This window comes from Aedes aegypti, chromosome 1, assembly GCF_002204515.2.
Source record: "Aedes aegypti strain LVP_AGWG chromosome 1, AaegL5.0 Primary Assembly, whole genome shotgun sequence".
Taxonomy (NCBI): domain Eukaryota; kingdom Metazoa; phylum Arthropoda; class Insecta; order Diptera; family Culicidae; genus Aedes; species Aedes aegypti.
The window spans coordinates 155,098,106-155,120,245 of NC_035107.1; the positions used below are offsets into that span (position 1 = coordinate 155,098,106).

Below are 22,140 nucleotides of genomic sequence, written 5' to 3' on the forward strand. Positions count from 1 at the left end.
ATTTGATGCTACAATATCAATATTAAATTCATAAAAGGTTCAAATTTAATCATAAAATTACACTTCATAATCATCAGCCAAAAGACGAAAATAATGTCTTTATCTTGTCTTCTTTGTTGTATAATCAAGAAAAAACATGAACGAAATGAATCCATGCCGCATCTGCCTAGGATAGTCCATCATCCTTTAATGGGACGCATAACATAACGAGATAGAAGTGCTACGAAACAGACAGAACTGATAATTTTCGTGTGTAAATGTGTTGTTAATGATAGATGGAGCTCAAAAAGTGTATTTAAACCTTACCAAATCGAAAAAAAAAATCTATTCTTTCGGAAGCACTCGTTAAGTAAAGGTGAGTAGGTTATTGTGTAAAGCGTTGAAACTCGTGCAGAAGATTCGGTCTGAAAAGTGATCTGTTACAAAGTACATAAATATCAATTAAAATTATTGGTGATGGTTTTAGTTCTATAAAACGTACAGTAATAATTTAATATACTCTTCACAACATTCATTTGTTGCTTCATTAGGCCTGACGTGATCGTTTCATCTTCTTAGATCTTTTTTGGCGAGCCACTTCGCCAACTTAAAATTATTTTGAATGTTTCTTGCTTATAAAACAAGATATATAATGATCCCTTTGCAAACAAATTAAGAAAAATAAATCATTTTTCTAAGATAACGATGAATAGGAATCAATGATTTTTTTTTATTTTATTAATGTACAAGGGGGTCAGGGGCCAAGTCGCCAGCATAAGTTTGAAAACTCACACCGTCCATAATACACCGGGGGTTTTGGAGTTTGGGAAGAAGACAACGCAACATCTTTGATCAGAAGGTTCTTTAAGTTTTGCTTCTACTCTAGACTTCCAATACACGAATGAATGATGCAAGGCCAAAAGAACATGAATCAGTCATACATATAGCGGTAGTGAAGTGTTTTGCCTAAGGACATGGGAAAGGAGGAATTTTGTGTGTTGTTTTGTACTGTGCATTGCGCGATTATTTATCGCGACGGCGATCTTGAAAACTTCTTAAAATGCGTGTAGATCGCCGCAGGTACTTCAAATCGTTTTGGTGTCTTCTGCGCGATTATTCCTGATTGTCCAAGGCATGATCGCGCAGAAGACACCAAAACGATTTGAAGTACCTGCGGCGATCTACAAGCGTTTTTTAAGATAGTCGGCGCGAGAATTTTTCGCGCCACGCATAATAAATAGCTCTGTGGAACAAGTTTGTTATTAGTTAAAAATTTAGTTAATCTGATTCACCTTTCAATCAGTAATAAGAATATTTACAGAAATATACAGGGGATAGGCAAAATGATTGAGATAGGCAAAATTTTGCCTAAATTCAAATGCTTATAACTTTATGAAAAATTGATGAAATTGGATGCACCCGGAAGCAGTCGACGGCAAATTTTGTCTAGTTTCAGGAACTTGCTGGGCCATGTATATTGGCCACTGGACACCGAAGGTGTTCCGGATTTTCCGAGGTCATGTCCAAATGTCATTTTTTCTGTCGCTTGTATTTTTCTGCGGTGTAAAGTTAGATAGATGTTTACAATTTTCCTAGAAACTAGAACTAATAGGAAGTTGAATGCCGCCGGACGCATTAGGATTGGTTGGAAATCCTCAGAAATATGGCCATTTTAGTAAAACTGGCTCCGCAAAACATGATCAATCATGTTTGTATTTCCAATCATGTAAATATTATCCGGAGCTATATCCAAGTGGGCATAAACCTTCAAAATGAAGTTTCCTGCAGCATATTCATAACCATTACATGCATAGACTACTCTATAGTAGGTTCCAGATGCCCTGGGGAAGTGGCCAATTAGGAACATATCTGGAACCATATCAATATGGGCATCAAACTTCATGATTTTCAAAGGTTATGCTTTCCGAAGCATTTCAAGCATCACCGGCTGCCATGACCACTTTATGGTAGGTTCTAGGTGCCCCGGGGATGTGGTCAATTCAAAACACGTCCGTTCACCTTTTTAGAATCACCTTCTTCTAAGAATAGTAGGATCCATGTGACTTGGAGGATTTACAGAACCACAAGATGTAATAACCACTCTATAGTAGATTTTAGGGGCTCCTAGAGATGTGGCCAATTCGGAACCTGACCACATCCCCAGGGTCCAGGGTCCTACTTTATAGTGGTCATATAAATAAGCTACTCTGTAAATACTTCTAGTAGCATAACCTGCAAAAATCTTGATGTTTATACCGATATTGATGTGTTTTTGAGCATGTTTTGAATTGGCCACATCCCCGGGGTACCTAGAACCTACCATAAAGTGGTCATGGCAGCCGGTGGTGCTTGAAATGCTTCGGAAAGCATAACCTATGAAAATCATGAAGTTTGATGCCCATATTGATATGATTTCAGATATGTTACTAATAGACCACTTCCCCCAGGCCACCTGGAACCTTCTATAGAGTGGTCTGTGCATCTAATGGTTCTGAAAATGCTGCTAGAAACATCATTTTTAAGTTTGATGCCCACTTGGATATAGCTCCGGATAATATTTACATGATTGGAAATACAAACATGACTGACCATGTTTTTCGGAAGCAGTTTTACGAAAATGGTCATATTTCTGAAGATTTCCACCCAATCTTAATACGTCCGGTGGCATTCAACTTCCTTTTAGTTCTAGTTTCTTGGAAAATTGTAAACATCTATTCAACTTTACACCGCACAAAAATACAAGCGACAGAAAAAATTACATTTGGACATGACCTTGGAAAATCCGGAACATCTCCGGTGTCCAGTGGCCAATATGCATGGCCCAGCAAGTTCCTGAAACTAGACAAAATTTGTCGTCGACTGCTTCCGGGTGCATCCAATTTCATCAATTTTTCATAAAGTTTTAAGCAATTGAATTTAGGCAAAATTTTTCCTATCTCCATCATTTTGCCTATCCCCTGTACTTATCTTTTGTCGGTCAATACGCTGCCATGTCTTTCCTCTCCGACGAATTTTTCCTCGTTGAAATTTGCATTTTGTAACCGACCAGAGAGTACTAAAAACATTGTAATTTTTTTTCATAAAAAATACTATTTTAGCTGACTACGCTCATTCTCAAAACTACCATGGAATTTCAGAATAAATTACCATGTTTGTGGTACATCCCACCACGTTACTGGTATATTTAACAGAAATCATTTTCATCAATCTGATTTCTGCTACAGACATGGTAGGTTCAAGCACATTTCTGATCTGCTGAAAATTGCCGTGGCGAGCGCTTAAGCTAACCACCTAAAATGGTAGTTTTTAACGTACAACTTTTTGCGTGTACGTTTAGTGGGAGAAAATTGGAAAAATTGTGTTTGAACGGTTTGGACACATATGTATAAACTTCCGGATTCTTTGTGAGTAGTTTAATTTGTTTTGAAATCACGCCAATCGCGAGAATAAAGGTTCAAACTGATTAGGCCAATGGAAAACAGTTCAACAATGGATTGATTATGACCTAACTTTCGGATTGAAAATTTTAATTTTGGATGTAGGGAGACTTACGGCTTCGGCACCATTCGACTATTATCGGCAACCAAATTTCAAACGCCAAATACACAGTATTCTTCTATCAAAACACACAAATGAAAACATTCAGATGATTCTTCGTTCTGTCAGCTACCCGCTGACGAGATTTCCGAGACGGATGAAACAGTTTCGCCAGAGATGTCATCAATTCAAATGAACACGCCTCAAAATGCAACTGATTTGGAGCTGCCGAACAGATTCGCCTGCAGCTCTTATGGGAAAGTTGCCGAAGTGAATGAGGCTGCCGACAATAGTCACACTGACAAGAGATGTTCGCAGCGTTGTGAAAACGTTTCCAGAAAGATTTTAACACGTCTGTCGGTGTGAATCGATAGAGGATTGAGCAACGCATAAATGTAAACAGACAAACACTTGTTTGCTGACTTACTTAATTCGTCTGCTGATGTCCGAGAAAATCACAAAAGAAGCGCGGCATCGGCTTAGACTGCCGAGAATACGTAAGTTCCCCTACATGTAAGTAAAACGACGATACTAAACCCCTCTACCGGCAGCTTCTTTTTTTACCACTAAAAACATATTTATTTCACGATAACTTTTTTTGTTTCTCGATATTTTTGTAATATCCGAATATTGCAACCTCTTTTTTTGACGGTCCTCCTACTAGCCACCAGATGTCGAAGTGATCGTTTAGCTTTGAAAATAGTAGCCTTTATTGACACCAATTCCAATAATACTAGAAAAGTTTTTTTTGAGAACTTGTGAAATAATGGTCCAAAACTATCAAGAAACAAAACAGTTATCAAGGTTTGAATATTTTTATTGCGATAAAATATTATGCTGCCGGTAGAGAGGTAATTTGTAAAATTCAAACAACGATAACTTTAAAATCAATGCATCTATACCAGGGATGGGAAATGTACTGTAGCAAACATTTACCACCTCGACATTCACATTTTTCTACACGACCATCAAAATCCAAATCAAACCATGACCGTTCAAAACAAAAAAATGTCACGGCTCTTCAAAACTGTAATCTTCTTCTTCCTAACGTTTTTTCAAACCCGAATGCGAAATGACTCGAGCACAGTGGTGACACGATTTTTCCGGTTTTCGGGGTTTTGCATTTTTGCTCGATAAAGGCAGCATGAAATTGAACTTGTTTATATGTATCGCAACGGAATGATTGTGCTCTTGCTATTAGCGCTAATAGATTCCCATTAGTTGAAAACACAAGCGAAATATTAGCGATTGAATTATTTAACATTTTTTTCAATCATTCATCTCGAAATGGCTGCTCGAAAACGATCAGAGTGGAGAGACAAAAACATTCAAGCAGTGTGTGAACCGTTGGCAGCGCAACGCCTGATGGTATTCGCTCTAACGAAGGTACGGTGCTGCCATCTGGAAAAAGTTTACTCTATGCGTGAAGCGTCGAAAATTTAACCCGGCAAGGTATAGGAAGTGAAATTTCAAATGCTTATATAAAATTAATTACAATAGCTATTTAAATTCTTTTCAGTACATGTTGATAGACTATTGATGGGCTACATTATAGACACATTATTTTGATTTTTATATTTTTTCCTCATTATTTTGCGGATTCTATAGCTTATCATAAATCTAACCCCGTACACTTAACAGAATTTAATTAAATTTAGTTTTGAATTTTTTACAAGCATTTGAAAATTGACTTCCTATGCTTTGCCATGTAAAGAAATCGGAGCTTCACGCATAGGGTCAACTGTGGTAATTGCCTCCGTCATCGCGAATTGATGCTGCTGCTGCTTTGTGTTTTGGTTGACTGGCAGAATCGATGAACTGTGGTAAAAAGTGGTCACAGTTCCCAAGCCTGATCTATTCGCGATGACGGAGGCAATTACCACAGTTGACCCTATGCGTGAAGCTCCGATTTCTTTACATGGCAAAGCATAGGAAGTCAATTTTCAAATGCTTGTAAAAAATTCAAAACTAAATTTAATTAAATTCTGTTAAGTGTACGGGGTTAGATTTATGATAAGCTATAGAATCCGCAAAATAATGAGGAAAAAATATAAAAATCAAAATAATGTGTCTATAATGTAGCCCATTAATAGTCTATCAACATGTACTGAAAAGAATTTAAATAGCTATTGTAATTAATTTTATATAAGCATTTGAAATTTCACTTCCTATACCTTGCCGGGTTAAATTTTCGACGCTTCACGCATAGAGTAAACTTTTTCCAGATGGCAGCACCGTACCTTCGTTAGAGCGAATACACTTCAGGTTTCAGGTTTCAATAATTAATAGTCTTAAAACACGGTGTGTTTCGTAGAACAAGTTTATTACAAAAAATAGGTAAGTCTGAAACTTCTCCACAATAAAGTCTAGGTTTCTCGTGTTCATTTGCTGCTAAAATCAAAATAATCGGTCCAGAGTAATTTTTTTTTTGGGGTCCAGAGTAATTTTTTTTTTGTTTGATTTCGAGAGACTTGCACATATGTTTGAATTTGCCTATCTATGGGTCCATTCACAAATTTCATAACGCTGAAGGGGGTGGGTGGGTGTCCTCGTGTTGTTACGGTTCATACAAAATTTGTAAAATGTTCATACAAAAAGCGTTACAAGGGGGTGGGTGGGTGTCGAAAATGGTCATTTTTGGCGTTATGAAATTTGTGAATAAACCCTATGTGTTTATGTACATTGGGGGCGGTTCAAAATTAAAAAAATGTTTGAGAATCCAATCTCCCATTTGTTCCTTACCATCCTTACTATAAAAATAGTGTTCTGTAAAATTCGCAGCTTTCTAGGTGGTGATTTAAGGTGGCCCAAAGACAATGTAGGTTTATGTGGAAATTACAATGAAGAAATTTTGAGGTATGTTCCAAACACGCTTGTACTGTAATGTAAGTACAAACTTATTATCCCATTGTAAAAGCTCATTCTTTAAACCATAATAAAGAAATTTGCTGAAGAGATAAATTCAATTCGACAGATAGCAGAAGAGATATTCATGAGTTTGTTTGCTATTATTTAGCTTAACCCCTCTACCGGCAGCTTTATTTTTTCAGCACAAAAATATATTTGAATCGCGATAACTTTTTTGTTTCTCTATATTTTTCCACCATTTTCTCACAACTTCTCAAAAAACTCTTCCACTTTTGGAATCTATGCCGGTATTGACCATTGGTCAACTGGTTTTAAAGATTTTTCGGTGTTCCTTGGGGGACCGACACTTCCCATATAAAATTTCAATATTATGTTTCAAGAAGTTTTCAAGATCCTGTTACGGCTAGAGTGGTACTAAAACATAAAAGCTCATTGCTCAAAAACAGTTACACCGTTTGTTTAATTTCTTCACAATAGACTTTCATCAAAGTATAGTTTTGAAAAGCGAATAACCGAATATGAGAAAAAACTGTAGCCAGAGATAATTAAGAGAGTTATGGCTATGCGTCGGTCCCCCAAGGAATTTTGGAATATCTCCGAATATAGATGACCAATGCTCAAAACCGATACAGATTCTGAAAATAAAAGAGTTTTTTGAGAAGTAGTGAACATATTTTTTTTTTTTCAAAAATATTGAGAAACAAAAAAGTTATCGCGATTTGAATATTTTGAAAAAAAAAAATTAAGCTGCCGGTAGAGGGGTTAATATGGGGTTATAGCCCTGCAAACAAGTACAAAAATCTCAAACCCATTTTACATGAGGCTAATGTTAGTTTCTGATCTTTTCATAAGCACTGTACCATTGGGAAAATAACATAAAAAATATAAAATTTGAAACTTCTCAAATACCATCCAAATTAGCGTATATTTCAGCACCATGGGGCAAGTATATTACATGCCTTATAACAAGGTTTATCACATGCGAAGCCCTCTGCTAGTTAATTCGAATAACTGAAATTGTGTTGTTTGAAAGGCGGATAAGTCACTTTTGTATCTACGAGTAAAAAGAGAAATCTCGCATAATTTATGATCTCGTCCTAAAAGCCATAGCTTGTTATTACTGAGCAAACGAATGGATTTACACTTTATTTCACAATGCTACGATGAAGAGAAGATCCTCCTCTGTCTCCCAGCGGTGACAGTTTATATTTTGGTCCGTTTATCTGCTTAATTACAACGAGCTACACACTCGGTTATCAATGGTTTTAAGGGTGCATATACATAGAAGCCAAACCTCGATTTTTCCAAAGCACAAGACTAGAGAAGCAGACAACCGGTAACTCACTGGTCACTCGCTGGTGGCGACTAATCAATAGAATGTTCAACGCAAAAGGTTGTCAGGTTCTCAAGATACAAATCTACAAACAAGCTCTTGCAAATTCAAGGTTTGATATCGATGCATCTTCACCTTAGGACGAGCTCATAAGTTTTGCGAGAAATATTTCCTAATAACTTCTTACATCATTATGACCAATTTAAGTACGATTTTCAAGGTTTTTCGTGGACAATAACTAAAATGACGTTTGAGACAGTTTTGCAATTATGCGTATATCATATGTCATTTATGCTTATTACAACTCTTTTGAGCAAGAACAACTTTACCTTCCAAGCCAAGGTGTTCAAATGGTTTGATCTTGCAGTTTGTCCCGTATCTACGTTCAACGCAATGTTCGTCGGTACAAAAACACATATCCATGAATACTTCACACAAATTAAAAAAAAATGTTCTGGACCCCCCGACCGATTATTTTGATTTTGGTCGCAAATGAAAGAGCAAAGTCTAATTGTTTTTAGTTTTAAATTTCAGACTTACCTATTTTTTTGCAATAAAGTTACTCCACACAGACACCGTGTAAAAATCAAGCGTGTGCTAGAATAAGGGCGTAAGTCGCATGATCGATTTCTCTTCATCGATCCTCTCTTCTGTGAATAAAAGTGACAAGATGCAAGTTTATTAATATTTTTCACTTCCGACCGCTTGGGAGTGATGCAATTTGCGACCTAAGGTGAAAAAATGCTGACAAATTTGCATCTTGTCACTTTTATTCACAGAAGAGAGGATCGATGAAGAGAAATCGATCATGCGACTTTCGCCCTTATTCCAGCACACGCTTGAAATATGTGAAGCGTGTAAACAAAGATTAGTCTAGCTTTGTTTATGAGTGACAAAAAAAAGAGCCTTAAAAAAATGTCACCAAATTGACAGAAAATTTCAAGCTCCCACGTACTTTTAGAGAGAGAAAAAAAACAGAGCAATTATAAAAATATGTTAATTTTATTTTAAACCGATAATTTCAAATGATTTTAATTAACAGGAAACGTTACATATTTGATCTTTCTACATTTTAGAGTCCTAGCAGGCGTGGAGAAAAATATTTCGTTGGCAATTGCTAAACTTTTGAGAATTCTCTATGAAAAATGTGGCAAAAATCATTCAGAACCACAAGAGTGATAATTCAAAAACCCGAAACACACAAAAGGAAGAAAGACTTAAAGTAACAGAAAACACCATTTATTCAAAGGGACACCGAAAGTTTGTTATTTTTGGACAGATATCGGGACTTGATCTTTTTTCTTGAAAATTGTTTGATATTTCTGATACCGTTAAATACCCATGTTTCGCGCGGACTCCTAACTTCGCTCACTGTCATTTTAAACATGTTTTGCAAAAGAAATATTGTTGGCTAGTATTTTAAACAATTCTACTTCAGTCATGGTTATTAGCCTGGGACACGGTTATATGAAAAATTTAGTTCCCCGCTCCAGTCCACTTTTGGATTGCATTTAGGTCCCATAACAACTGTGGAAAATTTCAGCTCGATCGGTGAAAATATATTTACGCGCCAGCCGTTCAAAGTTTGTATGGGATTTACTATGGGAAAAATCACTTTTGCAAAAAAAAATCACCAGAGGTCGCCCATAGTGAACTAAAAATTCTGAACACAGATCTCGGTAGGTATTTCTACGATGAACAACATTGTCGAAGACCGCAAAGCAATCCGATGCTTGCGAAAAAAGTTATGAGGCATATACTATTCGTAAATTTTGACCAATTTTGTTATTATTGTTATTTTCTTTACGTCGCCTTGCCAATAGGTTTCATTGAATAACGTTTATCACAAGTGTCGGATTGTTTCGCGGTCTTCGGCAATATTGTTCATCGTAAAAATACCTTTCGAGGTCTGTGTTCAGAATTTTTATAGAGGTCAATGGGCGACCTCCGGCGATTTTTTTTTGCAAAAGTAAGTGTTTCAATAGTAAATCCCATACAAACTTTGAACGGCTGGCGCGTAAATATAATTTCACCGATCGAGCTGAAATTTTCCACAGTTGTTATGGGACCTAAATGCAATCCAAAAAGTGGACTGGAGTGGGAAACTAAATTTTGTCCCACACTAATGGTTATACAACTTCCAATAGTGGTTATCACGCCAAATGGTATGGGTGCCCTAGTGTAGATGTAGTTGTGAACCTTAGAGGAAAACAATATGCACTCAGTCTCGAAAAACACCCAGAATCCGGGTATAAACTTTTCAAATTGGGTAATATTTCCATATGCATTTTGATGAGTCTGGAAAGCGTGTGCAAGTTTCTTTGAGGAAAACAAAAACAAACTGTGTATGACGAGCGTATGCTAGTCTACGTGTGTTCAAATGTCACTAAGCTCCAATATTCCAATATTCATTTACTTTCCATTAGGGTGGTCCTTTTTGTTAAAAAAAAATTAAAAAATAGAATTTTAATTGAACATTGAAGACAATAGTATTAGAACATCTCTCACATTATCGTAAGCCATTTTCTACATTTAATATGTGGTATTTTATTAGGGTGGTTCACTTATTTTCCATTAGGGTGGGCCTTTCTGTCGAAAAATCATAATTTGAATGGGATATTAAAAACAATAGTATTTTATCACCTCTTTCATCATCGTAGGGCATTTCCTTCATTTGATTCGTGATATTTTATTAGGGTGGCTCACTTATTTTCCATTGGTGTTTGCCGAAAATAAAAAAAAACAAGAAATTTTGAAATTGATCCTTTTTATTAGCACAATAGTATTTTAACACCTCTTTTATAATCGTAGGCCATTGTCTTTATTTTTGTTTAGAGAGGCATTAAATTCCTCTGAATTCATGCGCCTCTAGTTCCATTTGATATGCGACATCATCGTAGGACACTGTTAACATATTTCATTAGGGAGTTTCTCTCATTTTCCATTAGGGTGCATCATTTTTCGTATAGTTTGAAACCATGATTTGTCGCAAAAGTCTCGTCCACTTTCCTTAATTATGGTGTCATTGTAAAAATTTCAACCTTAATATCTACAGACCGAAAGATTATGGTGTGGACTACTACATAATATTTGCGTAATGTTCGACGAAAAATGTAAAGGTAACTTAGTTAACAACAAAAGAGTTTTCTAGAAAGCCTCTCATTGTTAGAAAGGTCCTTTTGAAAAGTTTTGCGTGATTTTCATTCGGAATCCAACACTTCACTAAGCTGAACCAGTTCGGAGTCCTCGTCTCATACAAAATCCGCTTGCTACTTCGTGATTTCAGATGCACTCATCTCAGAGATCAAGCATTGAGCCTCAGTGACCTTTCCAATTCAGTTTTGCACCATCTGTGCAAGCTCAGATAAAAAAAATCAGAGTGATTGGTGAGAAGGCTCTGAACTGTAACCCCGGGGCCCTTAAGATGGGGAACTGTTAGATTTTGCAATGGTTGTAGTAGCAATAAGGTAAGGAATTGTGATATTAAAAAAATATCATGTTGGTTGTTTTTGCTACATTACATCGCATATATTTCCTAAATTACATCTGATTTGTTTGGACTTTTATACATTTTTCGATGTTCTTCGACTTATTGCAAAATGAACTGTTTCTGATTTTCATCGGTTGACAATTTCGAATTATATATTTTAATTAATGCAATACCTCGTTCCGCATTGTCATTTACTACTTCCAAACTTTGAATACGTCTTTTGGCATCTTAATATTCTTTTTTGCAATTCCACTGCGTAATATCAGTTTCCAACAAGGATTACGGAATCTCTAGAGCATGGAACAATTTTTTAGTATTTGTATTTGCTTAGTATTTGCTCACGATTTTTTTTTCTTGAATATCTAATGGACTCCTTGTTCAACAATAATGTTGAAACGTCGTGCCCCAAAGATTTCGCTATAGATGAAATTAGAAATACCGCATTTCGATCACTCACTTTGCAGCGGTCCAAAGCAGCAGCCACATCGACAGTAATAACGTTTTTTAATTGTGGCTTAGGAGTTGAAGATGATTTTGAAGGCTTAGAAGAAAATATAAAAATCAAAAATATTAGAATCCATGAAAAACATTTTAAAACATATTTGCAATGTATTACCTGGTATCTGTAAATCTTCGCCGATAGTATCGATCGAAGTAAAGGACTCACTCTGGGTTTTAGATGAGGACTCAAAATCACTACCAGTCAATGTTTTCTTTTGCTGTAGATTTGCTTCTTTCTGCTCACTAGTTGGCTGATTAGTCTCTTCTGTTGCCTGTAGATTAGCTTCCTCCTCAAAATCACTACACGTGATAGTTTCCGTTGGACCAGTCTCAGTTGTTGTTGGAAGAGTGGATTGTTCTCGTTGTTCTTGCAAATACTGAGATGCTTTTTTCTCCTCTTTAGTTTTTGGTTTATACTTCTTCGCGATGTCGAAAAGGTTCCGCAATGAATGAGAGAATTCATTTCTCTTTTCAGTTTCTTTCGCCGACATCCTTAGTATGTGCTTCTGCAAGCTTTTCCAAGTTTCATAGTATCGCAAGATTTTTTGTTCCACTGTCACGTCGTCGATCAAATGGTTCAAATGCTTTTTGTTCCATGATGTCTTCAAAGCGTGTGTTGTTAACTGGGCGCTAGCTCTAGGCTTTTGCTTCTCTACTCGCCAATGAAACATGAATTTCCGGAATACTTCACTGTATGTCGGCAAATTTGCAGATTCGGGGAAAGGTAGATATTTTTCAACTAGCCGAATATCCTCCATTTAAAAAAAAACGCTTGCACACGCCTTGATAAATTTTTTTGACACACGAATTGCTTTTCTTATTCACCACTGAAATACAATTTATTTGGAGCTTCTATTTTGAACACGCTTAGGTATAGACAAAAATTTACCGATTTGATTTTCTTCACTTTAGGTATAACTTATATTCTATGTAGGTAGAAAAAGTAGGAGCTTTTAGCTACATCTTTAAAGAATAAACGAGAACTGATTGTTAAAACTGGAATTGCCTACGTTGTCACAACCGAATTGCGTGTACTATAGCAAGCAGAAGGCAACGTACTTTTGTTTCGGGAATGAAGGAGCCCAAGGCTGAGAAAATATAAACTAAACACTTTTGTTGCCCTTCATCGTCGCCCATCAAGCTATTGTCATAATTTGAATACTTCAAAAATTACTTCATTCCTTTTTTATCTGTATTTTGATTATGGCAGTTAGAGTTGTGCTTCACTAAATTCACTGATTATTGTTATTGGAACGTTTCATTTTAACTATTCAAAAGAAAACCTTAATGAAAATATCTTAACGAAGAGTTGCATGCCAATAAAGAATCATGATTCAAAACTATACAAACAAAGTTGATTTGTTAGATCTGTTGAGAATATATTTTTTTTAAATTAACAAATTAAATGATCACCCTTATGCAAAACTGAGGACAATAGCCCTAATGAAATATCACATATTATATGATAACAGTGGCCTACGATGACATAAGAGATGTTTAATTACTCTTGTATTAACTATTCCATTCAAGTTCTCAATTTTTTTAAAGGACCACCGTAATGGAATATAAATGAGCCTTCCCAATGAAATATCACGAATCTAATGAAGGAAATGGCCTACGATGATGAAAGAGGTGATAAAATACTATTGTTTTAAATATCCCATTCAAATTATGATTTTTCGACAGAAAGTGACAGAAAATAAGTGAACCACCCTAATAAAATACCTCATATTAAATGTAGAAAATAGCTTACGATTATGTAAGAGATGTTCCAATACTATTGTCTTCAATATTCAATTAAAATTCATTTTTTTTATTTGTTTTAAATTTTTTAACAAAAAGGACCACCCCAATGGAAAGTAAATGAACCACCCTAATGAAATATCACATATAATATGCTTTCAGTAGCCAACAATGATATAGGATACTTTTCAATACTATTGCCTTGAATTTCTCAGCAATTGAATTCAAATCGTTCATTTCAAATTCAATTCACTCCCCCAACTCAAAAAAATTACTATGTCCCAAAACGTAGATTTTTTCAAAAAAAAAAAAAATCCAAATAACACCGGATCTCGACGTTTCATGCATTTCTAAGACATCTGGCATCAAAAAAAAATTTCGATTTCGGAAATTTCATGTACGGGGGGGTTGGGAGATTTTTCATGGGTCAAAAAAGCCAAACTTTGACCGCTTTGGGGGTCCACTTAACGAAGGCCGATTGAGCTCAAATTTTGCATGGAGACTTTTTTCGAGGAGACAAAACTTTTGAGCACTACCATTTTTTTGAAATTCGATGGCAAAATGTTTCCCATACATTCCATTGGCACCCTACTGTATGTCCATGTGCTCAAACAGAGTTGCACACAGATGCATCTGAAATAGGATAATTTCACCAACTGTGTTTCAGCGTTTTATTAACGGCATTTTCCGAGAACTCATAGAGAAAAAAATGTTATCGTTTACATTGATGATTTACTAATTCCTGCAAAAGATGAAAGGGAGGCTGAACAAGGTTCTAGAAATAGCAAAGAAGCACGGTTTGAAAACCAACTGGAAGAAATGTCAACTACTAAAGAGAAAAAATGAGCCTTTGGGGCATGGAATTGATAATAATGTGACTCGTCCAACGCCGGATAAAATAGTAGAGTAGGGTGGGGCAAAAGTTCGACCTTAGCGGTAATCAAAGTTTCCTGGAAGTTGAAACAAAACAAATACCATACAGTGAACCTTCCACATATTGGCTATAATTTCGCTGAACAAACTTGAGTCGAAATATTTACGCATTTTTAGTTATAACAGTTTCAAAATTGATTGGGCAAGAGTTCAAATCTAGTGTGGGGCAAAAGTTCGCTGGCTAAAACACAAAATATCGATACTCTTATGACAGGCATACTTTATTATATCTGCCGTAAACTTGAGTTTGCCGAAAAACACACTAAATTTTCATAAAAAAATGCCCAAAACAGGGTTAATTGTAATATACCTTAAAATAGCAGTTTTTCGCATAACTAATTGGAAATGTAATGTTTTGGTGACATTTTTCGCACGATCAGGCAATTTTTGCTAAATTTGAAGATAATATGTAGATTTTAGGCAATTTGCAAATTTTTCCGTGAGTTTATGCTTGGGTCGCACTTTTGCTCCACTATGGGTCACAAATTGTTTCCAAGCATTAAAGCAAAAACTAATACACCTCGAAGCATCCCTATGATAGGCCAAGGAACACCCTTACATAAAATATTGAAAAAGATTTTATCTTCATTTGGTTCCATGAAACGAAAGTTTGACCGAAAATTACAATATTCACGTCGAAAAACAACAAATAGCCATAACTTATCCAAATCTCAATTATTTTTTATGATATTTGTAGTGAAAGTCTCTTACCTGAATAGACTTCGAACCACCATGACCTTTAATGTTTTGTTTAGAATTGAGCTAGAAATCTTGAAAAGAAACTATTGCCAAACTCGAATTTTTGCCCCACTTTACTCTAGCGGTTATTAATTTTCCAGAACCCAGTAGTTTCAAGGAGGTGCAGCAGGCAGTTTTTGTGGCTAACTGGCTTTTTAAAAAAAATGTGTAAGGGTATTCTATTATTGCTAAGCCTCTCACAGACTTATTAAGAAAATGAACTGTATTTGTATTTGGCCCCAGTGAGAGAGAAGCCGTGGTGAAACTGAAAGAAGCGTTATGTGATAAACCTGCATTGCAACTGTATAGTCCATGTGCTCAAACAGAGTTGCACACAGATGCATCTAAAATAGGATACGGAGCAATATTGCTGCAGAAAACTGCTAACGATAATAGTTTTCATTTATTACTACAGTAAGAAAAACTCCTCAGCTGAATCAAATTACCCCAGTTATGAGTTGGAAGTTCTTGCAATAGTGCGCGTTGGAAGTTCTTGCAATAAAATCGCGTTTCATGAAAGTAAGTAATTCTAGCGAAGCAGAAGAATTCCAGAATGACATTAACTTATTCTTCACTTGGTGTCTACTCCAACTCAATATAAAAAAAATGTAATTCAATAGCATTTAGTCGAAAATATGTAACACCTCCAATAGGGTCCTAAAGCCCTGTCCCAATTTTAGTGGCAAACGCTGAAGTTTTGGTCAAAAACACATGTTTACTCAGTATTCTAATGTTTTCCATTGGTTTAAGTCCAAAAACATTGTTTTAAGTTTTTTTTAGATTTTGTCACACCTTGACTTAAACGCAAATTTTGGGTGAATTTTGTTTTCCGTGTCCCTTCCGAAATGTCAGATAGGAAAAACCCCAGTGTTAAAACTAAAACCCCTGTGGTGTTTTTATCGACTAAGCGAACGTCAAACATGATCAAAAGTGTCAAGGTTCATTTATGGACCCAATTTTTAAATTAATGTTTAAACATAATATGGTCTTTGGGCAGGAAAAATTGTCAAAGTAGTTGCAGTAACATGCTCTTTCGTGTTATTAAATGAAAACAAGATTTCATTAAAGATTTTAGGACCCAATTGAAGTATATTTAGGAAATCAAATAGTGCAGAAGTGTAAAATTGTAAGGGATTTGGGCGTAATCCTAGACTCTAAACTCACTTTTGTAGAACATTATAATTCCATAATAAACAAAGCAAACAGCATGCTTGGCTTCATTAAGAGATTCAGTAACAATTTTCAAGACCCATATACTATTAAACTATTGTATATTATGTAAGACCAATTCTGGAATATTGTCACCTCCATACCCGTACCATGTCGTACACGAAGAACGCATAGAATCAGTACAAAAGCAATTCCTTTTATACGACCTTCGGAAATTGAATTAGACTGTACTGCCACTTCCGTCGTATGAAGCACGCTGCATGCTCATCAACTTAGAAACACTTAAGCAACGCCGGGAATTCGCAATGATTCTCTTTATAAACAACATTATTTCGAGCCGTGTACACTCTGCTGCACTTCTTTCTCAACTAAACTTCTACACACCCTCTCGGCATTTAAGAACAAGAAAATTATTTTCAGAAAAATCATGCAGAACGCATTATGCTCAAAACGGACCAATAAATCGTATGATGCGTCAGTATAATGTACATTGCGATTTCATTGGCATAACTATGTCCAAAGAGCAGCTTAAAACACGACTAAAGAACAATAGAAGTAATCCATAGCATGAAGGAAAGTATTGTAATTATTGTATGTTGTCTACCTATGCTTGACGAAATAAATAAATAAACAAAAGATAGCGAAGATGGTGAAGAAGTTTAAAAGTAATTCCGTCATTCGAGTCGAATGACGGTCAGGATGGTCGATTGTTAGAATTGTAAGCTCTTATATTTTGTAAATCAATTACAAACCAGCTCATTTGCCTTCTCCAATTTCTATCCCGCGGCTATAAAAAGCCACTCAAGCCAATAAGACAGTTTTCATATTGGAGAAGGCAAAGGAACGGTCCTTATGCTAGTGAATAAAGTTTTGAATAAACGAGTGAAAAAAGTGTGTTCCAAAAGTCCGTTGGAAAAATTATTCCAACATGTCATATCGCGAATCAAGTTCAAACCTAAATTACATCTGTTAACAGCTGTCAATTAATTTTTCAGGAAATTACTAGTATCACGATCAACAATGGATTCATATAAAGTAGAGCAAGTACCATCACCCCTAAACGTATTAGGAGAAGGTATGTATCAATATTATATATATATTATTATACATTTCAGAGCAAACTGAACCCTTTTCAAACGCTAAAAAGCCGTTAATAAACCACTTGGTGGGAGGGAAGGGAGTCTGAGCGAAGGCTAGAGCCATAAGGCCCAAACGCAAAGATAGCGGAACGGCAACGGAATGCGGAACCGGTTCGCCAGCAAGAATCACACCATCTCGACTGAGCTGTCAGCGAATAAAAGTGAACCAACGCTGAATCGACAAGCATGTCATAATTCATGCTGGCGAACCGGTTCCGCTTTCCGTTGCCGTTCCGCTTTTATTGCGTTTGGGCCTATAGTTAATCACCGTGGTTTCTAAACAGCTTCTTACTGATGGAGATCCGCTTCATGTACACTCAGAAATAAAAATAGTCACAGTTTATGCATTCTCGACTGTTTTCTATCAGCCTCTCTTTCATTCTGCTGTGGTTTTTACACTAACTGTCATTTCAACTGGGTTGAAGCTTAAGGCCCAAACGCAATGATAGCGGAACGGCAACGGAATGCGGAACCGGTTCGCCAGCATGAATCACACCATCTCAACTGAGCTGACAACGAATGAAATAGAACCAACACTGAGTGGACAAGCATATTATAGTTCCTGCAGAATGAAAGAGAGGCAATCAGAAAATAGTCTAAAATTTAGTAGTACTGTGACTACCCCGTGTTTCACAGTGTATAACCACAGACAAACAGACGTAACACACTAATTATTTCCATCGCACGGAATGATAGTGCTCAATTCTAATATTTGGTTCTTGGCCGATTCGCCACTCGTGGCACTCGCTTCGCTTTTGTTCAAGTTTAAGGTTTGCGCACTACCGCCACCTAGCTAACAGTTAACAAAATAAAGTATTTTTAGCATTGGGCGTAAATGTTCACGTAAATGTTTGTCTGTAGTATAACAGTTAGGGCTCCGCTGCATGGGATGGCGATGTTTGAATGTTTGCTGGTTTGAAAAAAAGAATCCAAATACAAAGCATTCGAATGTCAAGAGTAGATATCAAACTGACTTACGGTGCGGCCATAGTAACGCGTCCGCGTCCGCGAACGCGATGCGATCAAAGGATTTCCTGTTGTTGATATTCTGCTTTGCGGGCACACACACGCGCACGCATCGCAAGACGCGTCTACTATGGCAGCACCCTTAGACGTATAAGCACCGTCGCATTGAAGTCGCCATGTAAATATTGATCATCTTATGTTTATTAGATTCCGGCGGCGGTCGTACGCCCGCGTTCGTTACAACGAACTGACACCCGCAGGGTGAAATGAAGGAAGTGAAAGGAAAAACTCTCCCGCCTAAAGTAAAAGCATGTGGTTTTCACGGAATGACAGCACTGTATCTGTGTATTAGTGATATATATTAGGGGTCACTGAACACGATGAATGTGCTTGTTGTCTTGTCCATGTACTGTGTTTCGAAATCGAGAGTTCTATTGTGAATCCAGATTAATTTTAGACCGAAGTTCATAAGAAAAATGAAATCGAGAAAGTGTACCAGTTATGGCCATAGCGGTTCCCTGTTTGGCCATATGTGAAACTTTCACATTTTAAATCTTTTTGGATGTTTTAACACCTTAGGCGGCATCCATTTATTACGTAACGCTAAAATTTGAAATTTTCGATCCCCCCCCCCTTCCGTAACGCTTTTTGTATGGAAATTTTAAAATTTTTGTATGAGTCGTAACGCTTGAGCCTACCCCCTCCCCCCCTTCGAGCGTTACGTAATTTCTGGATGCCTTAAATCTAACTACTACAAAACACAAAAAATAGGGAACCACTATGTCCATAACTGGTACACCTACCCTATCACCAACAAAAGTTCGCCGAACTTCAGCGTCGGCATTCTACCTAAAGGCTCAAACGCAATGATAGCGGAACGGCAACGGAATGCGGTACCGGTTCGCCAGGATGAACCACACCATCTCGACTGAGTTGACAACGAATGAAATTGAACTAACACTGAGTCGACAAGCTTGTTGTAGTCCATGCTGGCGAACCGGTTCCGCTTTCCGTTGCCGTTCCGCTATCATTGCGTTTGAGCCTTAAGTGCTACGCCGACAGAGACAATCCTTATGCGTCGGCGAAGCACCTAATTAGAATGCCGACGCCGAACTTCGCCGAAGCTTTGACTGCCGAACTTCTAATTGTCACTCGAATTGTCAATATATGATCAGTGACTGCTGCACTTATATTTGGAGACATGGGCAGATAATCGCGATAATTGAATTTATCTTGAGACAGACAATATACACGCAAACTAATGTTATTGTATAGCGCACTTCGCCCCAAATTGGACTATCACAAAAGTTATAGAGCTCAGAAAAAAGTGTGATAAAAGTGCACGCTTGCATCAGATCATCTCGACTTCTTCTTGTGCCTTGAACTAGAAGGAATAAGTGCACCGAAGACAGCATCATGATTCAAAGTACCCCGCTATAACACTTTGAAGGAGCGTGCACACTTTTGCGACAGTCCAACTCGGAGTGAAATCGACAATTGCCCATGAGCGTACGTGCCATAAATTCTTTTGTTCTCATGACTTTTACTGTGCGCCGTGTGTTGGTGATGTCTCGCTCTTTCTCACGGGGAACTTGAAATAGCTCTCTTTCCCTTCTTCGGGAAATCTGAAAACAACGGTGCCAAAGTTGACTGGTCCAATTGTTTTCAATTTGATTTGTTAAAGAGCGAAAGAGATAGAATTTCGCCGTGAAATGCCTGATATCATCTACCGAATCCATTGTAGAATTAAGGTGAAACAGTTTGGAATAAATTTCTAAGATTGCATTAAAACTTCAAAGGCACAAAAATCTCGCGTAGAAAGCATCCAGTGAACTTTTTATTTTGACTTTGGGCACTAGCAGAAAGCTTAAAATAAGAAGATCAGAAGTGTTTGACAACTATTTCTCCAGTTTAGTGCCTTTGAAATCATGAGTAGGGGCATAAGTCGGCCATTGTGACGGCCATATTTGTCCATAGTAGCATACACTACAAATAAGCTGTCCATTAATTACGTAAGACAATTTTCGGGATTTTTCAAACCCCTTCCTTCCCTAGTAAGGTTGGTTGTATGAAAACCAAAAACTCAGTAGTTTCTACAATAAAATTCATTTCAGTGTAGAACAAATGTGCACACTGAACTGAATCTCTAACTACTGTGTAGCGCACATATATTTTTGCAATCACGCATATATTGTAATTTTCACGAATGATTAGACTTTCATGACGAAATTGAGAAGCTGCCAATGATGTACTGATGGTACATTTTCAAACACCATTTACACGGAGACGGAATTCAACTCAATTTTGGGTTGTTTCAACGCAATTCCGTAGTTGAGCCCAATAACTCAATTTTGGCTAAATTTCCAAGGTCCCCACTAGGTAGTTTGGCTTTGATTCCATTAGAAAAATATACTCAATTTTGGGTTGATTTAACGCAAAATTGAGTTCTTTCGACCCAAACATGAGAAAAGTTGCATTTACCCAAATTTGGCTTATTGGGCCAAAGTACCCCCATTGGGTAGATGCAGCTCTCTCTATTTTTGACAACATTCGTGTGGGAGAAAGAGAAAACCGAGAGATTTTGTGTTGAAACTATAATCGATATACTTAATTTTGGGTAAAGTAAACTCAAAAATTAAGTAAAAATATTTCTCCGTGTACCTTTCATCCTTGATTTCTGTCACTACCAGCTGGTTTCGACACACCAGCTGGATGTTAGAACAATGACGATGACTGTAAACATCGGAAGACCAGCTGGTTTTGTTATGTAAACCAGACCAGTTGGTGAGTCGAGAACAAAGAGAAAATGGTAAACACTGAGCCGGCCGGAGTGAACTGTCATGAACATCAGGATAATTGCATGGGCGGCGGTGATCGAAAAGGGGCAGCGAAATCGAAGGCGAAATCTGAGAAAGACGAAATTCAGATCATCAAAGTCTAAGTGGTAAAAAAAATCGCAATACACTCAGAAATAAAAATAGTCACAGAATTACTAAAGTTTATACAATAATGACTATTTTCTATCTGCCTCTCTTTCATTATGGTGTGAATTTCTACACTAAATGTCATTTCGCCTGGGTTGAAGCTTGGCGAATTGACAAATAGGAATAAAATTCCCTGCAGAATAGACCATTTCCGTCAGACCTTATCCCATATTTTTATATTTTTCTTCGAAAGATGACCATTTTTAATGATTATTGGCGTTTCAAGATCTAATTTATATGAAGTCCTTATTTTCTTACAATTTTTTGAAAACTTGGAAATTCACCACTTTTTGATGTCAAAACTGTCGTGCGGCACAGTTGTTTCAACCCTGTGGGTATACAAAGTGGAGATTTTTCCACAACTTTTAGTCATACCCTTGCGTTGCGTGTTTGTAGACATGATGAAATGTCAATGTCTAATCGGACAATCACGACAATCAACAGAAATGAAATAATCCATGTTCTGAATCTACTCAGGTGGAGAAGATCATCGATGCGTGCCATTGTTCCTCTCTCTTATTCATCCGCTGTGTTTATGCCGCGCAGATTGTGACGTCACTATTTGTTCTGAATAAGCACAGCGGAAGAATAAAAAAGAGCTAGTGGCTCGCATCAATTATATTTGCCACCTGAGTAAACCAGAACATTGCGGAGAAATCAGTCGCAAGCTCAGATGCATATTTGTTATCAAACTGCCACCGGAAGCCTTATGGTTCCGCTTCCTCATTTATTTTCCAGAACCATGAGCGCTTCCCCGTT

General features: G+C 36.9%; 1 protein-coding gene across 1 annotated transcript in view; it reads left to right on the top strand.

The window, feature by feature from the left end:
* Positions 1-222: 222 nt before the first annotated feature.
* LOC5578379 (regucalcin) overlaps positions 223-22,140 on the top strand; it is a 40,041-nt gene continuing 18,123 nt past the window's right edge. The window contains exons 1-2 of the mRNA XM_021851676.1: positions 223-355; positions 17,288-17,367. Of these exons, the coding sequence (XP_021707368.1) occupies positions 17,313-17,367 (55 nt within the window). The 5' untranslated portion in view covers positions 223-355; positions 17,288-17,312. The remainder of the gene's footprint in view (positions 356-17,287; positions 17,368-22,140) is intronic.